Source organism: Haliotis rufescens, unplaced genomic scaffold, assembly GCF_023055435.1.
Source record: "Haliotis rufescens isolate VD_foot unplaced genomic scaffold, xgHalRufe1.0.p SCAF_3, whole genome shotgun sequence".
In the NCBI taxonomy this organism is placed as follows: Eukaryota; Metazoa; Mollusca; class Gastropoda; order Lepetellida; family Haliotidae; genus Haliotis; species Haliotis rufescens.
The window spans coordinates 25,708,048-25,728,257 of NW_025964001.1; the positions used below are offsets into that span (position 1 = coordinate 25,708,048).

The following is a 20,210-nucleotide window of genomic DNA, read 5'->3' on the forward strand; positions in this document are numbered from 1 at the left end:
AAGTGTCATGGGTGCTTGAATATGATTTACTCTCTCTATATTTATTGATTTCAAATTGATTGGCTATAAGTTTTCATGACGTTGTTAATTCCCAGTGGTGTTCTGTGTTACTTCTCAGTAATAATTTATTTTAAGAACATTTCTCATGTATGTAATTATATTAAATATAAAGGTAGTTATGCAAAATGTTAATGTTTTTTTGTGGAAAAGATAATATTATGCAGAACAGAATACACGGCCACAATCAGTCCGAGGTGAGTATCATTGCCATCACAAACACTGTCCATTAAAATACCTTGTTCATGAATTACCAAACAATTACGGCGTTAAAAAAATCAACATTTTGTTAGCGTAGCAGATTTATTACTGCACTCTGTGGTCAAACACAACGACAATGCTTTACTACAGACTTTAATTCAGGTGTGAATCACTGACATGATTGAGAAAGCTACAAATCTTTGGCACTCATCTGTGCTGTAATTGTATGGTTTTAGACTAAACGGGGTGAATAACGTTAAAATAAAGTATTACCTATATTTACAAACCTCACTTTTCCACGAGATGAACGATTGGATTTATGTTTTAATATCTTCGTCAGAGTGAAGGTTGTATTGTTGATTTAATTACTGGCAGCGCATAGCTTATGATTTATGTGAGTATCTTGAAATAAACAGCTGATAACGGGTTATTTTATATCATAGCTGTGTACGCCTCGTATGAACCGGTACAGCATTTTTTACTAGGTCGTATTGTCGCCTCTCTTGTCTAGGAATTTTACGTTTCTGCTGCTAAATATACTCTATTAATTCATTATATAGATAAATTTTTAATATTTTCATTATATTGCGATAGATTGAACCATGCCATCTAGGGGATAATGCTAAACCGAATCAAATTTGCCTGCAGAAAACATGACCAATTTGGCCAAGAGTGAAAACGGTACCATATTTCGTTATCGAAAAGGCACCACATAATCATATCAGCTGATATATTTTAAGCTATATTACAGAGTATAGAGAAAACATGCATTCTTTTTACCATTCCAATGCAGTCATTCTATGCATTCATTTCAACATCAGTTGACAGTCTCAGATTTTTGACAAGGGACCTGCAATATTTTTTTCTGTTCTCCATGCATTTATTCCACTAGTTAAAATTCTCATACATTAAACTAAATTATCGTTATTTCCGTTTCATTCACCAAACATGCTCACTGTGCATTTATTGATTTTATACGCAAACAGACACTATTCTCAAACGTCAATAGTTGTGACTGAATCTGTGCATGTGTACAGATATGCATGTCTCTGTTGTAATGCTTGTCCTTTGCAAACTTGTTTTTAAAGACAAGTAGTATACTCAAAGGAGTGAGTGAGTGAGTTTGGTTTTACGCCGCTTTTAGCAATATTCCAGCAAGATCACGGCGGGGGACACCAGAAATGGGCTTCGCACATTGTACCCATGTCGGGAATCGAACCCGGGTCTTCGGCGTGACTAGCGAATGCTTTAACCACTAGGCTACCCGACCGCCCCTATATACTCAAAGGAGGAATGGTGCCTAAGACCCAGCTGGGCCCACTTGCACAAAGCGATCTTAGCGCTACAACTATTGTAAGCCCCATGTATGGGAGTTATGGTCATCTTAGTGCTAATATCACTTTGTGCAGGTGGGCCCTGCATCACTTGGGACTTATCTCCCAGACATCATGATCTAGTAACTGAAATACTGTTCAAAGCAGCATTAAACCCAACTCACTCACTCACTCACTCATATCCTGGTATCCATTTGCAGGTTCTAGATGATCTTGTAAGTGCCCAGTGTGAAACTGGGACATTTGGTCTCTGAATACTTATTGTTATCAATTAGGAATTGACTTTCACTTTGTGTGAGTTCATTGGAGTATGAACCTTCATAGAGTGAGGGCCAAACTGTATGAACGTCGGAGCTAGAGAATTCCCAGGGGTTTCCCCGGGAATGTGGAAGTAGTCCATCAGTGTTTACGCCATTTCAAGAACACGGTCTCGTGAAAAACGTATGAACGTCAAATTGTGTCGTTCATACAGTTATGAACGTCAATTTCGCGGACATGTGACCGACCTCTTGTCCAATGGAAAAGCTGTATATCGTGTAAACTTCAAATTAAAAAATTATTATTGTATGAACATGATAAACATATTATTGAACATATTGAAGATACACTGCTGTCAACTTAAAACTAATGTTTACTCCAATATACTGCTGGTTTTGCTTGATGACATTTGTTGCTGTGCCATTTTAGCAATAGCACTTACCAGTTTGTGCAGGAAATATGATTCTTGGGAGGATGGACACATATATGATAATAAAGTCAAGATAACCAAAGATCAGCATTTGCTACTTCAGTCAGTGTATAATACTTCGGATGTTGGGGGCGGTCTGGTAGCCTAGTGGTTAAAGTGTTCGCTCATCACGCCGAAGACCTGGGTTTGATTTCCGACATGGGTACAATGTGTGAAGCCCATTTCTGGTGTCCCCTGCTGTGATATTGTTGGAATATTGCTAAAAGCGGCGTAAAACCATACTCACTCACTTACTTCGCATGTTGCTCAGTATGTCTTATCATTTAATTGTGATATGAAACTTGGTTAGGCATTTTATTTCCCCAATGTACTTCAGTCATCTGGCCATCACATCACACTAGGACATCAAAATTCACTCCAAAATAATAATGTCCATGCGAACAAAAAGTAAAATACATTGTAAAAGAGCTATATTCAATGAGCCAATTCAATTATTACAGAAATAGTAATTGGAAACTCTCTCCTGTATGTTACCGCTGTGAAATTGTTTTGAGCTTTGTTGTTCTGGTAATGTCGCGACTCTTTTTTGCAATGGTGTTTGACTGAGTTAAGTGAATTTTTCAACTGCAATTGCTACTGCTTCCAGTCTACCGTCTTTTCAATTTCAAGTATTTTTGATATTGCTGCAATATTGCTAAAAGCAGCGTAAAACCATACTCACTTGCTCACTACCATACAAAACAATTTCAGGTCATTAGTAATAGTGTTTATGTCAAATTTGGCATTTATTTTTATTTTTTTTATATTTTGCTAGCAATGTTACTCTTTTATTTCAAATAGATCCTAGGGCGTGATGATAGTTTCAAATTAAGCTTGAAAGTAATAGGGTCCTTGTCATAACGGTAATACTAAACTTTAATTTCATAGATATTTATTCTATGTAAGGGTGTGAGGTATTACCGATATTTCAGTACATTGGGGTTATTCTTTCCACAATACGCATCACAATATAATTTGTTCATGTTGGATAAATCTGATGATTTCAAATTGGGATTTTTATCATGTGTTTAATGTTATATACTTGCCAAATGCCTTTGATGCCCAGGAGCGAGCATCCGGGGCCCCAAGATTGCTGCATATTATTTGAATGAGTAAACATTATGTTGTACCAGCATCTTGTTTTGTTCCATTTATGAACTTCAGTTCATACCTTAATGTATCAGATTGCTTCTGATTTAAAAACTTAGAATTATACAATATATCGTGATATGTATCGCAATATGGCCTCATGTTGTTACAGAAAATGAAGCTATATTTAAGGCAGTACAACATTATATATGTACAACTAATAGATTTGTGTAAAGAACTGTTCATTCAACAATGTATCTCTCTCTCTCTCTCAGTCTCTCTCTCTCTCTCTCTCTCTCTCTCTCTCAGTCTCTCTCTCTCTCTCTCTCTTATGTCTCCTCTATAGTGCTGTATGCATATATATTGAATTTGAAATTGTGAAATTTTTGTAAATACCAGGGAGAGGGCATTCTAAGCTGTCTGAACATGTCCCCCAATCCCGTTCACTCCTTGTGAATAAATATGTTTAAATCAATATGGCCTTGTACATTGCAAAATATTTAAACCTCCCAAATACTATGGCAACAAAACTCAAGGAAGCCAGGACCCACTTTGTTTCAAATACAGTAATGATGGTTATGGCATGTATAGAGTTTCATTAGTGGGTTTTTAGGATCACCATAAAACCAACAAAGATATTTATGTTATTGCTGTGATTTCATGTTTTTTCTGCTTATCCATTTCAGAAATGAGTTTCTGTAGAGATGACGACTGTGTCCGACTGTGATGACCAGGAATCAGTTGTTACTAGTTGGTGCTCATTGTTTAAACAAGGAACAGACTTTGATACATGGGGACAACCACTGGAGGCTACAGAAATATACCAGAGGTATTAAACATGGAGGCTTAATCAGTGTTTGAATTATGGAGACACCTCTCTATGTTGCTGTTCACAGATTTGACTGACCTTGTCCAGAAGTCATAATGAGAAAACTGTGCAGATTTGCATCCCTTTGGCACGCCAGAAACCTATGATTGTGGGTTTCGAATCCCGGTTCACCCAATTATGTTTCTAGGTTTGTCAGCACCATACCCGTGCCCGTGGGTTTCACCAAAGTGGTAAATGTCTGAGACCTGCATCACTTTGGGCTTTCCTCCCACATTAAGCTGAAACGCTGTGATATAACCATTGATAACTGGAATACTGTTAAAAGCAGCGTTAAACCCAACTCAGTCACCCACTCACAATGAGAAAATAAAACAATAATAGTTCATCTTTGATGGATTACAAACATCACAAAAATCTTACAGTTTGCTAATGGTTCATCCATGGATATAAATAGTATTAAATTATCTAGGTCTGTGATTCACCTGATGTGACCCAAGAAAAATGTACATCTTTATGAATAACAATTTCCGGTTTATTGTATATAGCGACGTTTCGATGTAGATTCTTACACCGTTATCAAGCTGGAGTCACACCAATCAAGTAATGAGAGGTACATATGCATGACATGTTGTGATAAGCAGCAGATTAACATAGACAACAACGGTAACTGATAACAAGCAGATAATTGGATGAAGCCAAATGTACAGTACGAATAACAAATAGCACACGGGTAGTGAAGCCAGATATACAGTGAGGATAAGGATTAAAGGGATATACAGTCGTGACAAGCTGATTAGGTCCTAATTAAAATAGACTATTGCTTAATAGGCAGATCTTCATAGGCAGACAAAATATAATACCCTTGATCTCTGTTGATCAAAGGGGCACGGGTGGCCCAGTCGTCTAAGGCGCCGCGATTCACTGTGCAGAGTTGCATCCTTTGGGCATGCCAGAAACTTATGATTGTGGGTTCGAATCCCGGTTCACCCAGTTATGTTTCTAGGTTTGTCAGCACCATATCCGTGCCCGTGGGTTTCACCGAAGTGGTAAACGTCTGAGACCTGCATCACTTCGGGCTTTCCTCCCACATTAAGCTGACACGCCGCGATATAACTGGAATACTGTTAAAAGCAGCGTTAAACCCAACTCACTCACTCACTCACTGTTGATCAAAGGTTTGTGACGGCGGATTTCTATGGCTTCTGAGAGTTTTCTTTTGGTGAAGTCCTGATGTTTTGTTGAGAGGATTTGGACTGAATTTGGTGGCTAGGTAATATTTGCTGGTGAAAGTTAGGTCTTGTGTTCTTTGATGCGGGTGACTACTGGCCGGGAAGTGCCCTGTGGAGTTTTTGTCCAATCTTCACACAGAGTATTATCATAATAGAGTGAAAGATTTGATTTTCTTGAGAATGATTGTATCCTGTTAGCATTTAATTATAGAATAGAATGACAAAAAGTGTAGATATTGCAAGACAAACTGTAGAACAAGTTATCAGTGTATCAACGACATGTTTGATCTCATGAGTATAAGCCTTCTAGATGCCAACAGTTTGATGAAAACTAAGTTTTCACCCATTTTTTAAACCAGTTAGTAGCAATCTTCTAACCCAATATTTCAGTGTGAAAAAATATCAGAAGTTCAGCACCAGAGAATATGTTACAGTACTATGTATCTTTAAAGTATTCTTCTGAATTTCATCATATTTGTACCCGCTGAGAATGTAATCATTGCTCATGCTGTCAACCACTGGTTTATCTGGCCCAGACTCACTTATTTACAGACCAGCTGCAATATTGATGGCTAGGGAGTAAAACAACATTCACTCACTTACTCATTCACTTATAAAGTTTTTAGTATATGTTTTATCATGTCTACAGCAAAGCTAGCTTTACTTTGCCTCCCTTGTAGAGATGTCAATGTGAAGCCTTTCTTTACAGCTTATCTAAGCAGCTGCATCACTGTTCCATGAGCGACAATGGTATCTTCACAGATAAACAAAAGGTAATCTTTTATATGGTTTACAATTGGCCCAAAACGTATTTGTGTTTTAGGTAACCTGACCTCCCAAATTATATTATCTTGGAGTGTTTTTACTATGTGTAGCAATATTTGATTGTGATGCACTCATACTAATTTATTTAACATGTTTAATGCATATTTATGACACTGCTGAAATTGAGGTCCATTTTTAATTTGTGTGACAAGCTTACACCTTGTTATCTCTGATTTTCTCTGATTTTCAGAAGTTCTTGGACAAAATTAGAGTTTGCTTGGATTCACGATCAAAATCTCTCCAGGTTTGTGACAGATAGATTAATCAAACTTTGATAATTAATTGATTTAGTAGACTTGGCCAAGTCTTTATGCCAGTTAGTATTTCTCAGTCTCAATGTGTCTAAAACTGGGTTTGTCATGGGAGTTAATCCTTCACACCAGATTTGTATGTGATCCTATCCAAACCATGTGAGACAAAATAAAATCTACCTCCATGCCTCTGCAAACGGAAGGATCCGTGGGTTCTCAATAATCTTGAACGTGATGTTAAACCCAATTTCACCTCACCTCAACCAAAAACAGCGGCATAAGTGACCGCGTGATGCAATGACCCACTTTTCCTGGGTTTGAATCCCAGATTCACTCTGAATTTTTTTGTCAGGACCATACCCATACTCTTGGGTTTAACCAAAATGGTAAATGTCTAAGATCTGCACCACTTTATGCTGTTCTCATATATTAATTAAGATGACAGGCTATAACATGACTGAAGCTGCTCAGAGTGGCATTAAGCCAAACTCATTCTCTGTAAACATAACCTAATTGCCCCAGTGAAGATTCAGGGTTACAGTTTACTCCCAACCACTTATGATTGTCATAGGACGGTCGGGTAGCCTAGTGGTTAAAGCGTTAGCTCGTCACGCCGAAGACCCAAGTTCGATTCCCCACATGGGTACAATAGATAAAGCCCATTTCTGGTGTCCCCCACCGTGATATTGCTGGAATATAGCTAAAAGTTTCGTAAAACCATACTCACTCACTGTGCTTGTCACAAGAGGTGACTTCATGTATCGGGTGGTCAGGCTTACTGTTTTCTTGTTCATAAAAAATAAATTCTAAATGTTCCTTTGTTGTGGCTTTATAATGATATGCACGCTGCCGTATCCAGTGGGGAAATACAGATTCTTTTCAAGGACATTGGTGTGTCTGGCCTGGACTTGAATATTTACAGACCACCATGATATGGCATGACTGTTGCCGACTGGGGCGTTAAACAAAATTCACTAATTCATTTGACATAAATAGTAAGTGTATTTTGGAACTGTTTGATAACGTCTTCTTTTACAGGACCGTGTATCAAAGGAGGGCATATCTCTGGAGGATCTCCTGAAACTAGAGTCAAGTAAGAGTTTTGCTCACTGAAAATCTGTTCTAGTATCCATAACAGCATCAGAAACTGGCACTACTCCTACAGTCCCAACCAAAATTCATCATAATGGTTAAGGTATTCATAGGACTTTGTAGAACGTTGTTCATCATACACAATTTGTCATATGATACTAGAGTAACAACTAATTATTATATATGGGTCTTTAAAATGACCTTGTGTTGAAATTACCCAAATTAAACCCAATTAAACCCAATTCAACCGTACTGTTGAAAATAAATACATGTAAATTGGTTTAACCAAGACAACCTCAAGACACTTGACATAACCAGAATATTGATGACTGCAGCTTATTACAGCATATACTCCCTCCATGTTTGCTTTGTGATGTATACATGATGAAGGAACGTAACATTGGTTTTCTAGCCCTAAAGAACCTCTGCCGGAAACCAAGTGAGAAATTCCCAGTAGACGTGCGAGCAGCTCAGCTTCAGACTCGACAGTATCCAAACATCAGGTAAATATTGATCATATCTTACTCTTGCGTCATATTATTCTCAAACATGACAAAACTGGCAGATATACAGACATGATAGAAACAGGTTTCTATCCATGCATCATCTTACCAGTTTGTCTGTCCATCTGTCCATCACATTTCAATTCTGAAGCAAAACAAACTGTATGAGACCGGACATTATATGTTGAGAAGAGGAACTAAGATTTTCTTTTCAGACAAAATAGATATTTTTTGTATTATGTTCTTAATTTTTGTAGCTTGCTTGGGCAAACCTCAAAAGAACTTATGTCATTGCCAGTTTGTCCAAAATGTTTGCCCAAATATTGTCATGAATCTTTGCACACAAATCAACCAGAGTCAAATTACATCTTTGGCTAATCAGTGGTCATCATTCGTAACATGTACAGTTACCCATCTTCCCGAGGCAAGAGAGTTAACTGACTTTAAAAGTCCAGTTTGCACCCTTGCCTAACTTGGCTGGAATTCCTGGGCTCGTTCGTAGCGCCACTAGTGGCTATTACGAGTTATGTCCTTTCTATGCCTCTCCTATTGACCAATTAGATTCAACCTCTCGTATCACTTGCATTTGCTTCAAACAAAACAATGGTGCCCAGTCAAGACTTTCTGATTGATAATCGAGATCTATATTGTGATAAAACGAGTCTTACATCGCGAAGTGCATCAAATCACGTGATCACCTTGATTAAAAACATGAAAAGATTTAGAAAATATCTGTTGACGAGTTAGCGGTGCACATGCTTTGCAAATCCTGCAGTCAACCGAAATCTGCATGACACTTTATGAACCGGATTTCGATTTTGGTGCGCGATTTTGATTGGACTATGCATAGACTCGTTAGTCCAGCCAAAATGTAACTCCATAATACCAGCCTAGTTCGGCAAGGGTGGAAACTGGACTTTTATAGTCAGTTAACTCTCTTGCCTCGGGAGGATGACAGTTACCTGCATGATGACAGTTATGCAGTGACATTACGCATCCGTAAGCGGCCTTGATGTAATTTGTATTATAGCTTTACACAACATTCACTCTCACTCCAGAAACTGTTTGCTGATGTTGAATTTGTTGGTTTCAGTGTCCTCAGTCTCCACACCTCTAATGATGAAGATAAGCCATCACAAAGAGGTACTATCTTTCATGGCAAAGCAGTCATTTCATTTGGAAGTGTGTGTTTTTACTGATTACTCTTTGAAGTTTGTCCCATTTGTATGTGGTCAAAGTATACATAGTTTATGAAGTTATTGAAATGCCAGGGTGCATTGTCTAGTAGATCACCCACTGAATGTAAAAAAAGAAAAATGTGTCACTCCCACCCACCTCCTCTTTATCCTCTTTAGAATAATTGCAGTATCTACCTCTGTTTAAGACATCAAAGTTATGATATTTGAGAGTTGTTGTAGATTTAGGATAATCCAGTTAGGACTTATTTGTTTTATTCTGTTTCTGTTAACCACAAGTTTTGTGAAGGTGAAAACTCCAGGAAACCTTATTGTTTTTAAAGTCAGTAACCCCCCCCCCCACCACCACCACCACCACCACCAAATATGCAGGGATATGAACCAAACATGTGGGTTTTTCAGTGTGTGTGTGTGTGTGTGTGCGTTTTGCTGCTTGTACTAGTCTGAAACTATGCAAATTTTATAGTGCTAGCCCACTGAGATACTATGCCGCAGTTTAACATAAATACCCCACTCAAACACAGACACGAGTCCTTGTTTTAGCCCCTTAATGCCGAGCACCAGGCAGGGTAACAACAAGACCATCTTTTAACATCTTTTGGTAATATGTGACCGGGGATCGAACCCCGTACCTTCCACTATCTGGACAGACACTCTATTCACTAAACCGCGAAGGCGGTCCTAGGCAACTGGAATGTTGCCAATTGTTGTATTAACAAGTGAACAACAACACCTATGTATGAGTGAGTGTTTGTCAGTTTTAGGTAACCTCCTACCTAAGCCTATGCCGATAGCCAACATGCGGTACCTGAGTGTCCGGGTGGAGAAGATGGGTTTAAAGGATGCTTCACAATTCATAGACCCCTTCATCTGTGTGTCTGTCAAAGGTAACTACAGAATCGTCTCCCTATAAAGGTCCTGGTTAGAGTTGGTCTTCAGGTTCCGATGCCATTTGTTAGAGGCAGCTAACAGTAATATTCATTATTTCTTTATTTTCTGTTGGTATTATATAAACCTGCACCAGAAGGTTGTTTTAGTAAGGGGAAGTAACTAAGTGGCAACATGCGTAAGGGAGATAACTAGGCCCTAGTATATCATGCAGACTATAGAGGACTGGCTGGTCAGGCTGAGTTTGTGACATTGTGCATGGTATGGATACTTATTCATGTTTTTCAGTCACTGGTTTGTCTTGCCTAAACTTGATTATTTACAGATGGCAGTGATGTAGGCGGAATATTACAGACTACCATTACAAGCATAGATGCAACTTTTGGGTAAAAGAAAGGTGTATTTTGTGAGCCCAAGTGCTTAATGACTGCATGTAAGCCAGGCAGCAGTATGGGTCTGGGAATTGTGTTATTTGATTTTAATATGTATCTCTAAATGAGTTAGTTATAGTTACTGATAGTGTTGCAATACATTTTCACTTAGTCCACATGGCCTACATAACTAGGTGTTTACTATGCTTCAAAGCTGAGTGCACGCATATGTGTTAAACAGCATTCACTACATGTATAACCTGTCTGTATCGTGTGCTATCATTGATTGCTTTCATTTCAGATGCGAACGGTCACAACCTGACCGCCATACAGAACACCCCGATAGCCTCAGACAAGCAGGACACATGTGTGTTCTTTAATGTAGACGTCCATATACAGAAGACAATAGAAAGTCTGCCACCAGGTGAGTGAGATACAACATGTGAATCATCCGCATTGTACATTGAAGTCCTGGTTATGTGACTGTGGCATAAAACAACATGACCTCAAACACTCACAGCATTGACAGGGTTGGGCCTGGAATTTTTCATTTTTTAAAGTACATTGCGTTGTTCCTTCCAGAGAATACTTGAAGAAAAATGATTTCACTGCAAGTTTTAAAAAAGGCTAAAAATAATTTACTGGACATGCTTGATGTATTGAAAATATCAGTGTTGTGAAAATATGATTTGTTCGGTTCAATGTTTCAAAGGAAAATATTGTATGTTTTGAGGGAGAGAGTGAGTAATGTTTTATGCCGCTTCTAGCAATATTCCGGCAATAAATATCATGGCGGGGAACACCTGAACCGAGTTTCACACTTTGTACCCATGTGGGGAATCAACCTGGGTCTTCAGCATGATGAGCGAATGTTTTAACCACTAGGCTACCCCACTTCCCGTTTTGTATGTATTTAATCACCGACCATAACATTATCCTGTCTCGAACAAAAGTCCCAGACCACCCACCCGTCAGGATATAAAAGGTCAGTCCCAAATGTAATAAACTGAATGTGTACCTCTTATTTTCTGTTGGTGTTATATTAACCTACACAAGAAGGTTGTTTTAGTATAAGGGGAAGTAACTAGGTGGTAACATGGCTAGGGGAGATAACTTGGAAACATGTCTACCCTTTTGGGAAAATCTCAGTTGGCAAGCCTGGATATTGGTGTTACTTATTTTATGCTATTTAAATCCTGTCTGCACCATAGCTTTTGATGATGTAAACTATCTTGACTGTGTGAAACACATACAAGTTTGTTTTGATAAAAAATAACACTCCCTTTACATTGCTCAATTCTCAGGTTTTGCTGTGTTCTTTGAATTCAAACACTTCAAACCGAAGAAGAAAACCACAAGCACCAAATGTTGGGCATTTCTTGAGAAAGATGAAATCGAAGATGGACCGACGTATCTGGAATTGTAAGTTGCCTGCTTTTGTCATGTTTAATGTACAGGGGACTATGTTCACCTCATGTTCTTCCATTCCTGCCTTTCATTTTGGTTGAAAGCTCACAGGTCAAGACTCGGTCAGTCACAGCAGCTGCTGAGTTCGGTTACAGCCAGCTCTCAGATGTGACCTGGAATATATGTCATGTAATATCGATGATGTGGATAGATGCTGATAATATCAACCATTAGTTGGCCTGCATTAGATTCCATAATATCAAAACAACTCGCAGGTCAAGATTTTCATGAAGGTTTGTATTTCATTTTTTGCAAAATGATTTTTTACTTAGTCCAGTTTTGTATATAACTGATGTATTGTGATAAAGCAGTGTGCTTTCCACCTACAGTGGACTCTGTCTAAACCGGCCTTTGTCTAATCCAGCAATCTGTCCAAACTGGCATTAGATTTTAGTCCTGCAGATTGTGATAATGTCATTAAATATTCTCTGTGTAATCTGGCCTTTGTCTCTTCTTGATTCAGGCGATGCTTGCTAGATCCTATAACCAATTAACATAGAAAAAGCCTCTCCCTAATCTGGCATGCAACAATCACTCAGTTGAAAGCCATAGACAAATGCTCAATTTACAAGGTGTAAGCATGTCTACTAAATAAACACACAGAAGGCTTGTGTTGGTATGTGTGTCAGCATGGATGACAGTGACTGAGTGCATCAATTGGCTGATGAGTGGCAAGTGTCACTCTGTAAGGGTAATAAATACAGTGATGGACTGTGGTCCTCATAAAGGCAACCTCTGAAACACTTAAAGCAACAACCACAACGACTGTAATTGTTGTCTTGTTTTCCATCGATGATCTTCATTCTATGCATAAACCAGCACTGACAAAGTAGACACAATGTATGGATAACAACTTCTTTATTTACTGTAAAGGTGACATTTCGGTATATATCCTTATACCGTTGTCAAGCAATTATTATTTTGTATCCTTGCTTGACAACGGTATAAGGATCCATACCGAAAAGTCACTTTTACAGTATAAATTGTGTCTACTTTGTCATCCGTCAACTTCTAAGTAATGCCTATCAAGCAATTCATAAACCAGCGCTGTCTAAACCAATATTTCTTGGTCCACTGTACATGGTAGATTTAAGCCAGTACTTGAAGTATAGTAAGACCTATATATGATATCCAATATGTTTAGAGATATATTCTGTTTATTTCATACTCTTTCCAGATACAAGAAGCCCACAGATCCTTGCCGAAAGAAAGTCCACCTGTTGACAGTGAAGCCCTTGTATCTCCACTTAAAGCTGTCTCTAGACTCCTAGTGGCAGTGTGGCTGTGCTTCACTCAGTGGAGTCAGTGTTGGGAGCTCGGAAGACGTTGTTGTACATCAGGGTATACCATGACGAGTCACACAACTCTGTCTGGACTGACAGCAGGAGTTGTTATAGCAGTCAAAGTGAATTTGATAAACGGACATATTTTTGTTATCTTGAATACTTTTAGACACGAAAGCAGTGTTTCCAGTTGGTCATAGAGTATAATTGATACATTGTTTGTTACCTTGAATTCTTTTACATTGTTTCCTGTTGGTTATAGAGTACAAGAAAATAACAGACATTATTAAACTATGTTTGCTGTTTGCCAGTCACCTTGCCCCCACACTGTCACATGTGTACCAGTCCTATACCAGCATGCTATGATCACACTGTCACATGTGTACCAGTCCTATACCAGCATGCTATGATCACACTGTCACATGTGTACCAGTCCTATACCAGCATGCTATGATAGCATGCTATGATCACACTGTCACATGTGTACCAGTCCTATACCAGCATGCTGTGATCACACTGTCACATGTGTACCAGTCCTATACCAGCATGCTGTGATCACACTGTGTTAGGCCTGTGAGCAGTGCTGGGGTAGCTAAGGTAAAACTACCTTTATAATGGTTAAGTTAGCACTGACCATACATGTCTGACTCATGTTTATTTTCAGAAAGGAAATACCTGCCATTTTTTCTGTTTCATTATACATCCATGTTTATTTTTGTGACCCATTTACATTTTTTTAAAGAATGTATACTGTAGGGGTCAGATGATGCTTACAAGTCAAAAGGTATAGGGGTCAGATAATGCTTACAAGTCAAAAGGTATAGGGGTCAGATAATGCTTACAAGTCAAAAGGTATAGGGGTCAGATAATGCTTACAAGTCAAAAGGTATAGGGGTCAGATAATGCTTACAAGTCAAAAGGTATAGGGGTCAGATGATGCTTACAAGTCAAAAGGTATAGGGGTCAGATAATGCTTACAAGTCAAAAGGTATAGGGGTCAGATAATGCTTACAAAACAAAAGGTATAGGGGTCGGATGATGCTTACAAGTCAAAAGGTATAGGGGTCAGATAATGCTTACAAGTCAAAAGGTATAGGGGTCAGATAATGCTTACAAGTCAAAAGGTATACTGTCGGTACACATGTATTTTACTGGGCACTTCTCCACCATGTTTGTTTGATGCCACTAATAAGCATTAAGAGAGTTAGAAAATTCAGGATCAGAATGATCATCAGGGCCATCCCACCCATTTTTGTGAGGGCACTAAAAGTGGCATCTGTAAAACATAGAAACCATTACTAAGGAAGGAGCTTGTGCACATCTCTTACCATGGCAGAAGGTGTCTGTAAAAAAATCCATTCTTACCCTACCATATCTTTAACGAACACAGGGATCAACATATCTAGGACTTAACAGCCCAAGCCATATTTTCTTGGTCGCTATATGGTGGATACCAGAGAACGAAAACACTGATCCAGGCTCCAATGTCTCGAAACTAATTTAAGTTAAAAAAACTGACTTAAGTCTGAGTTTTTACTCAAATTTGAGGAAACCTAAGTTTGTTTCGAGAAATTGGGGGCTGGAGTGGATTGTGCTGTCAGTTGATTGTGTAAAGTTATATTGAACATCCATTGCCAACCTTGGTGCTCACTGAGTGCTGTTGCATCTCTGGGTAGCTGGATAGCGCCTACACTAGAGCAGGTCTTGTTCCAGGAATGTACTCTGAAAAAGAGCATAATGGCCAAGATCTATTCAGCAACAAGTTTATCTGGATGAGATTTTCTGTATAATGCATTTGATTATCCTTACCTATAGTTTGGAGGTATTAAATAGGGTACTGGTTACAGAGTAGACATGCTTAGAAGGTTGCAGCTACGCTTTGATCTTTGGTTTCGAAGGGCTGTCTTCCATTTCCACAGTCCCTCGTTATCAACAGGGTCATACACAACAATCATGACACATCCTAATTCTGATACTGACAATCATGTTCACCGTCATAATAGTAGTCAAGCATCGTGCCATGTGAGAAAACTGAATCTGTGGGATATATTGTGTGTAGAGTGAGTGAGTATTGTTTTATGCCGCTTTTAGCAATATTCCAGCAACATCACGGCGGGTGACACCAGAAATGGTTTTCACACATTGTACCCTTGTGGGGAATCGAACCTGGGTCTGCGGAGTGACAAGCAAATGCTTTAACTACCTGGCTACCCCACCGCCCCTATTTTGAGATTAGTGCTGTCAGCCACTGTTTGTTTGGTGGGTACCATATAGGATTAGTGTGCCATCATATCACATTACTATAACATTGTTTGATGAGAGAGAATTTGATAGGAGAGAACTTGCTTGGCTGAGCGTAGTGAAATATAGATTGTACTCGTATTATTTTCATGATAAAAAGAAACTACAGTGATCCCGCGCTACAATGCTTTATAATTCCCTCACCAAATAATTGATGAGCATTATAGATGATCAGCAGTTTAACGAAGGTCGAGTCGTTTACTTGCATGACAATAGTTTTATAATTCGGTCAGTTAAACTATAGAAGTAGGGTAAATGATAGGCACATGACCAGTTTGTTAATGCCAAACATTCTGCAGCAGTACAAACCTGTAAAGAATTGATGATGAAAAGCAACAGTAATAAATATTACAGACACTTTTTTTACCATTTACTCTTTACCATTTATGATGGCATCTAAAATAGGCCAGTGCCTGTGACACTACACATGACTTGGCAGGAATAAGGAATTTAAGTTTAAGATCTGTAAATCATATTATCAAAAAACATATGCCTAACCTAGATATTGCTTTTGAATATGTACTTTGACTTGTCTGGTTGAAAGTCAGTTGTGATATTTAAGGGCTGGAAGAGACAGGCTCACACAGGCAGTTCCACTGCTGATCACGATATCGAGCAGGGAAAACACATTAGTACCAACTGAATTATGTCTAATGCTCCAGTTTGATAGCTCTCTGAGTGAACATGTCATTTGAATGAAAGTGCACATTAGTACAATCTAGGTAGCGTGTGTATATATAATGTATGGATGTGTATCATTGTACTTGTATGTTTCCCTGTAAACATACCATATTTTGATGAAAAAAACAGTTGAAAGATAAATATCGTGGTTTATGCTGACAGCCTGAAATGTTTATATACGACAGGTGTATTTTTCCAGAATTTAATTGCCCATAATTAAGGGTGTATATAACATACAAGTGCGTATCATACACGAATAAATAAGTCTTGTGTACATTGATCAATCGGAAGGGGTGCTAATTGGGATTTGTTCACTAGCCAATATATTTGCAAATATCACTGTGGGTGCTTATTAGAGTGGGGCGCTTATTACGTCGAATACGGTATATATATCTTGTTACAATCATGCTGGTCATCTGAATATAAAAGGGGTGCTTACTAAACGTTTATGCATGTGGGCATTGTATTGCCGATCAGGTATACTGAATGTAAATATATTACGCTATTACTAAATCATTTGACAAAATTACATCACATCCCAACACAAATTGCCAAATCACAAATTGCACCCCTTTTGTTAAGAAACACGCGATCCATGCTTGTGATTTTGATGGTTCTCTTTAAAATGTTTCAACGAGGCAGCTTGTGTGCGACTGTGGTCATGAAGAGATTAACATCAGTGACTTTTGTAAGTTAATACATAGTGCTGATCGGCAGGACAATATGGCTCCGTTAGTTCCTCATTGTATATGTCATCAAAGTCATGATGTCATGGTTGCATCTAGTGGGACCCCCAGGATAGGTACCTTGAAAGTTTGAAGGTCATGGTGCCTTGAGGGTGGTACCTTGAGGGTATGTACCATAAGTTTGACTGTTATGGTACCTAGAGGGTGGTACCTTGAGGGTATGTACCATAAGTTTGACTGTCATGGTACCTAGAGGGTGGTACCTTGAGGGTATGTACCATAAGTTTGACTGTTATGGTACCTTGAGGGTGGTACCTTGAGGGTATGTACCACAAGTTTGACTGTCATGGTACCTATGGGGTGGTACCTTGAGGGTATGTACCACAAGTTTGACTGTCATGGTACCTAGAGGGTGGTACCTCAAGTTTGACTGTCATGGTACCTAGGGGGTGGTACCTTGAGGGTATGTACCATAAGTTTGACTGTCATGGTACCTAGAGGGTGGTACCTTGAGGGTATGTACCATAAGTTTGACTGTCGTGGTACCTAGAGGGTAGTACCTTGAGGGTATGTACCATAAGTTTGACTGTCATGGTACCTAGGGGGTGGTACCTTGAGGGTATGTACCATAAGTTTGACTGTCATGGTACCTAGAGGGTAGTACCTTGAGGGTATGTACCATAAGTTTGACTGTCATGGTACCTTGAGGGTGGTGTAAAGCCCTGATGGCACTGGAGGATCACTGCACCCAGATGATGGGTACTGCACACTCACCAATGGCTGGCCTACTGGTCATTAACATTATGTCACTAGTTTACATTCATGGGGAAACACTTTACGGATGTTCATGACGAACCTTATTTTACCTTATGATAATATCACCAAGATCATAATACTGTTATTTCTTTCTTTTAATACCAATATAACTGATAATAACTAAATCTATCATCGTGATGTAGAAGTGGTTGTGAATAGGGCATGTTTTCTACAAACATGAAATGGTGATTCTTGTTGAGAAATATATATTTGGATTTTATTGCCATGGCCAATGGGATAAGTTGTGCCAATTTACTAATGCTGCTGCTGTTTGTTTATGAGATCTTTGTCTGAAAATTGTATCTCTTTTTGATCAACTATATTTTACAGGCTGAAAATTTTATGCAACCTACAGTGTATTATATGTATTTTTAACCATATTATTTTAAGAGTTTTTGTAATAAAATAATTATTAATGCTATATTGCTCATGTTGTTCCTTGATATGGGATCCCATTAACTATATTGAGTGAGTGAGTGAGTGAGTGAGTGAGTGAGTATGGTTTTACTCCGCTTTTAGCAATATTCCAGCAATATCACGGCAGGGGGACACCAGAAATGGTCTTCACACATAATACCTATGTCGGGAATCGAACCCGGTTCTTTGGCGTGACGAGCGAACGCTTTAACCACTAGGCTACCCTGCCACCCCAACTGTATTGAAAGTGCCATGCTCACTCCGCAGCCTACTCTTGCTCATGGGTGTTACCTAATTGCAGAAATGAGAATGGAATGTTTTGAGAAAACACACTGAAAGGTAGCCGGGAGTCTGGGGGACTATGTGATTTATGTGTATATTCTTGTGGCATGCATGAGCCTTGACATAACAAAATCTGGGGAATTCTGCAAATCTACGAAAAAATCTCATCCCTGAAAGTGGTAAACATTTTTTGTGTGATCTGTTTCACTTGAAGCTATCCTCCCACCTTACGCTGACACACCATTATATAACTCAATACCGTCTAACACATGTTATATCTGGGATAACACTTTCTGAGTAATGTACAGATTCTCGTACTGGCACTGAACCCAACTCACTGTCTTCATAAGCCATAACACAGGCCTGGATTGATTTGGATGAGGTATTTCTGGTACAGCAAGCAGGTTGGAGGTGTCAACAGGTTCATGACCTCGATGTTTGACATGTGACCCATCAGGAGAGAAAAAACGGAACCTTATGGGTGCAGGGATACCATTGTGCTGTGACGTCATAGAGACATACTTCAGTGACGATTGCCAAATGTGATGTCATGTATCTCTGTAATAAATATCAATTCATGCTTGTGAATTGAATTTTTTGTTTCAAAGATGCTGTAGTTTTCAACTATGATCAAAAGTCGAAATGTGATTTTCACCCATAATGTCCTTTATCTCATGGTTGGTCATATGTCTAGACAGGAAGAAAAAAAAAGTGTTAGGTGCCATTTTCGTTATTGGACTGCAAGTTATCTGACGATTCATGGAAGTTGGCTCTACAACTACCTAACTGTAGACCTCCCCCTGGAGATATGAAGATACAAACAGGACACTGGAGTCAAATGTCTGAGCACATTCGCTTCTCAGACTGTTTAAACAATGCTAAAGCATGATATAGAAACAGATTAAAGTTGCACAGATTTTGTGATGCCATTCCACTGATTCATTATTTTAATCAGAACTTTGCATTGCTGTGATATTTCTCTTTTGATATGAGTGAGTGAGTGAATGAGTATGGTTTTATGCCGCTTTTAGCAATACTCCAGCAATATCACGGCGGGGGACACCAGAAATGGGCTTCACACATTGTACCCATGTCAGGAATTGAACCCGGGTCTTCGGCATGACGAGCGAACGCTTTAACCACTGGGCTCCCCGACCGCCCCTCTTTTGATATGAGGTGAAATGGCGTTAAACATCACGTTCAAGTTTGTTGCACGTATATAGCGAAGTGCATGCGCATGTGTGTGTGGATGCTTGTACTAGTCCAGACTCAAACCGAGTTTATAGTGCTAGTCAACTGAGATACCATGTCACATTTTAACACGAATACCCCACTCAGACAAAAACTCAGAGCCGACCAGTCCTTGTTTTAGCCCCTCAATGCTGAGTGCCAGGCAGGGTAACAACATGTACCATCTTTTAACGTCTTTGGGTATGATGCTCTGGGGGTCAAACCCATAACCTTCTGCTCTCCAGGCAGATGCTCTATCCACTAGACCACAGAGGCGTTCTATTACCCTTATGGACTGTGGGAAAGAATGTTTTCCTTGTGACATATTCATGTCACATGGTACTTTTGGTCTGGAAGCCTTTCGACAGCACTCTGTGAAGACCTTTAGATGGTAACTTCTAGTACTGATCTTTTAAAGAAGTCAGACCAATAACCCAAGAACAGACAAGATACAG

The 20,210-nt window shown here is 39.0% G+C and overlaps 1 protein-coding gene and 1 long non-coding RNA gene across 2 annotated transcripts; one reads left to right on the forward strand and one right to left on the reverse strand.

Moving 5' to 3' along the window:
* Positions 1–524: 524 nt before the first annotated feature.
* Positions 525–16,113, forward strand: LOC124144659 (axin interactor, dorsalization-associated protein-like). The gene is made up of 11 exons (XM_046514196.2): positions 525–652; positions 4,095–4,237; positions 6,176–6,239; positions 6,482–6,535; positions 7,581–7,635; positions 8,047–8,137; positions 9,231–9,280; positions 10,092–10,220; positions 10,894–11,016; positions 11,897–12,014; positions 13,237–16,113. Exons 2-11 carry the CDS (start codon positions 4,113–4,115, stop codon positions 13,328–13,330), a joined length of 903 nt encoding a protein of 300 aa, XP_046370152.2. The 5' UTR covers positions 525–652; positions 4,095–4,112; the 3' UTR covers positions 13,331–16,113.
* Positions 16,114–17,046: 933 nt separating this feature from the next.
* LOC125384490 lies at positions 17,047–17,704 on the reverse strand. Its single transcript, XR_007223290.1, has 3 exons — positions 17,675–17,704; positions 17,222–17,429; positions 17,047–17,155 (listed from the first exon to the last, which is right to left on the reverse strand). It is a non-coding gene; the product is annotated as an uncharacterized LOC125384490 (long non-coding RNA).
* Positions 17,705–20,210: the final 2,506 nt, after the last annotated feature.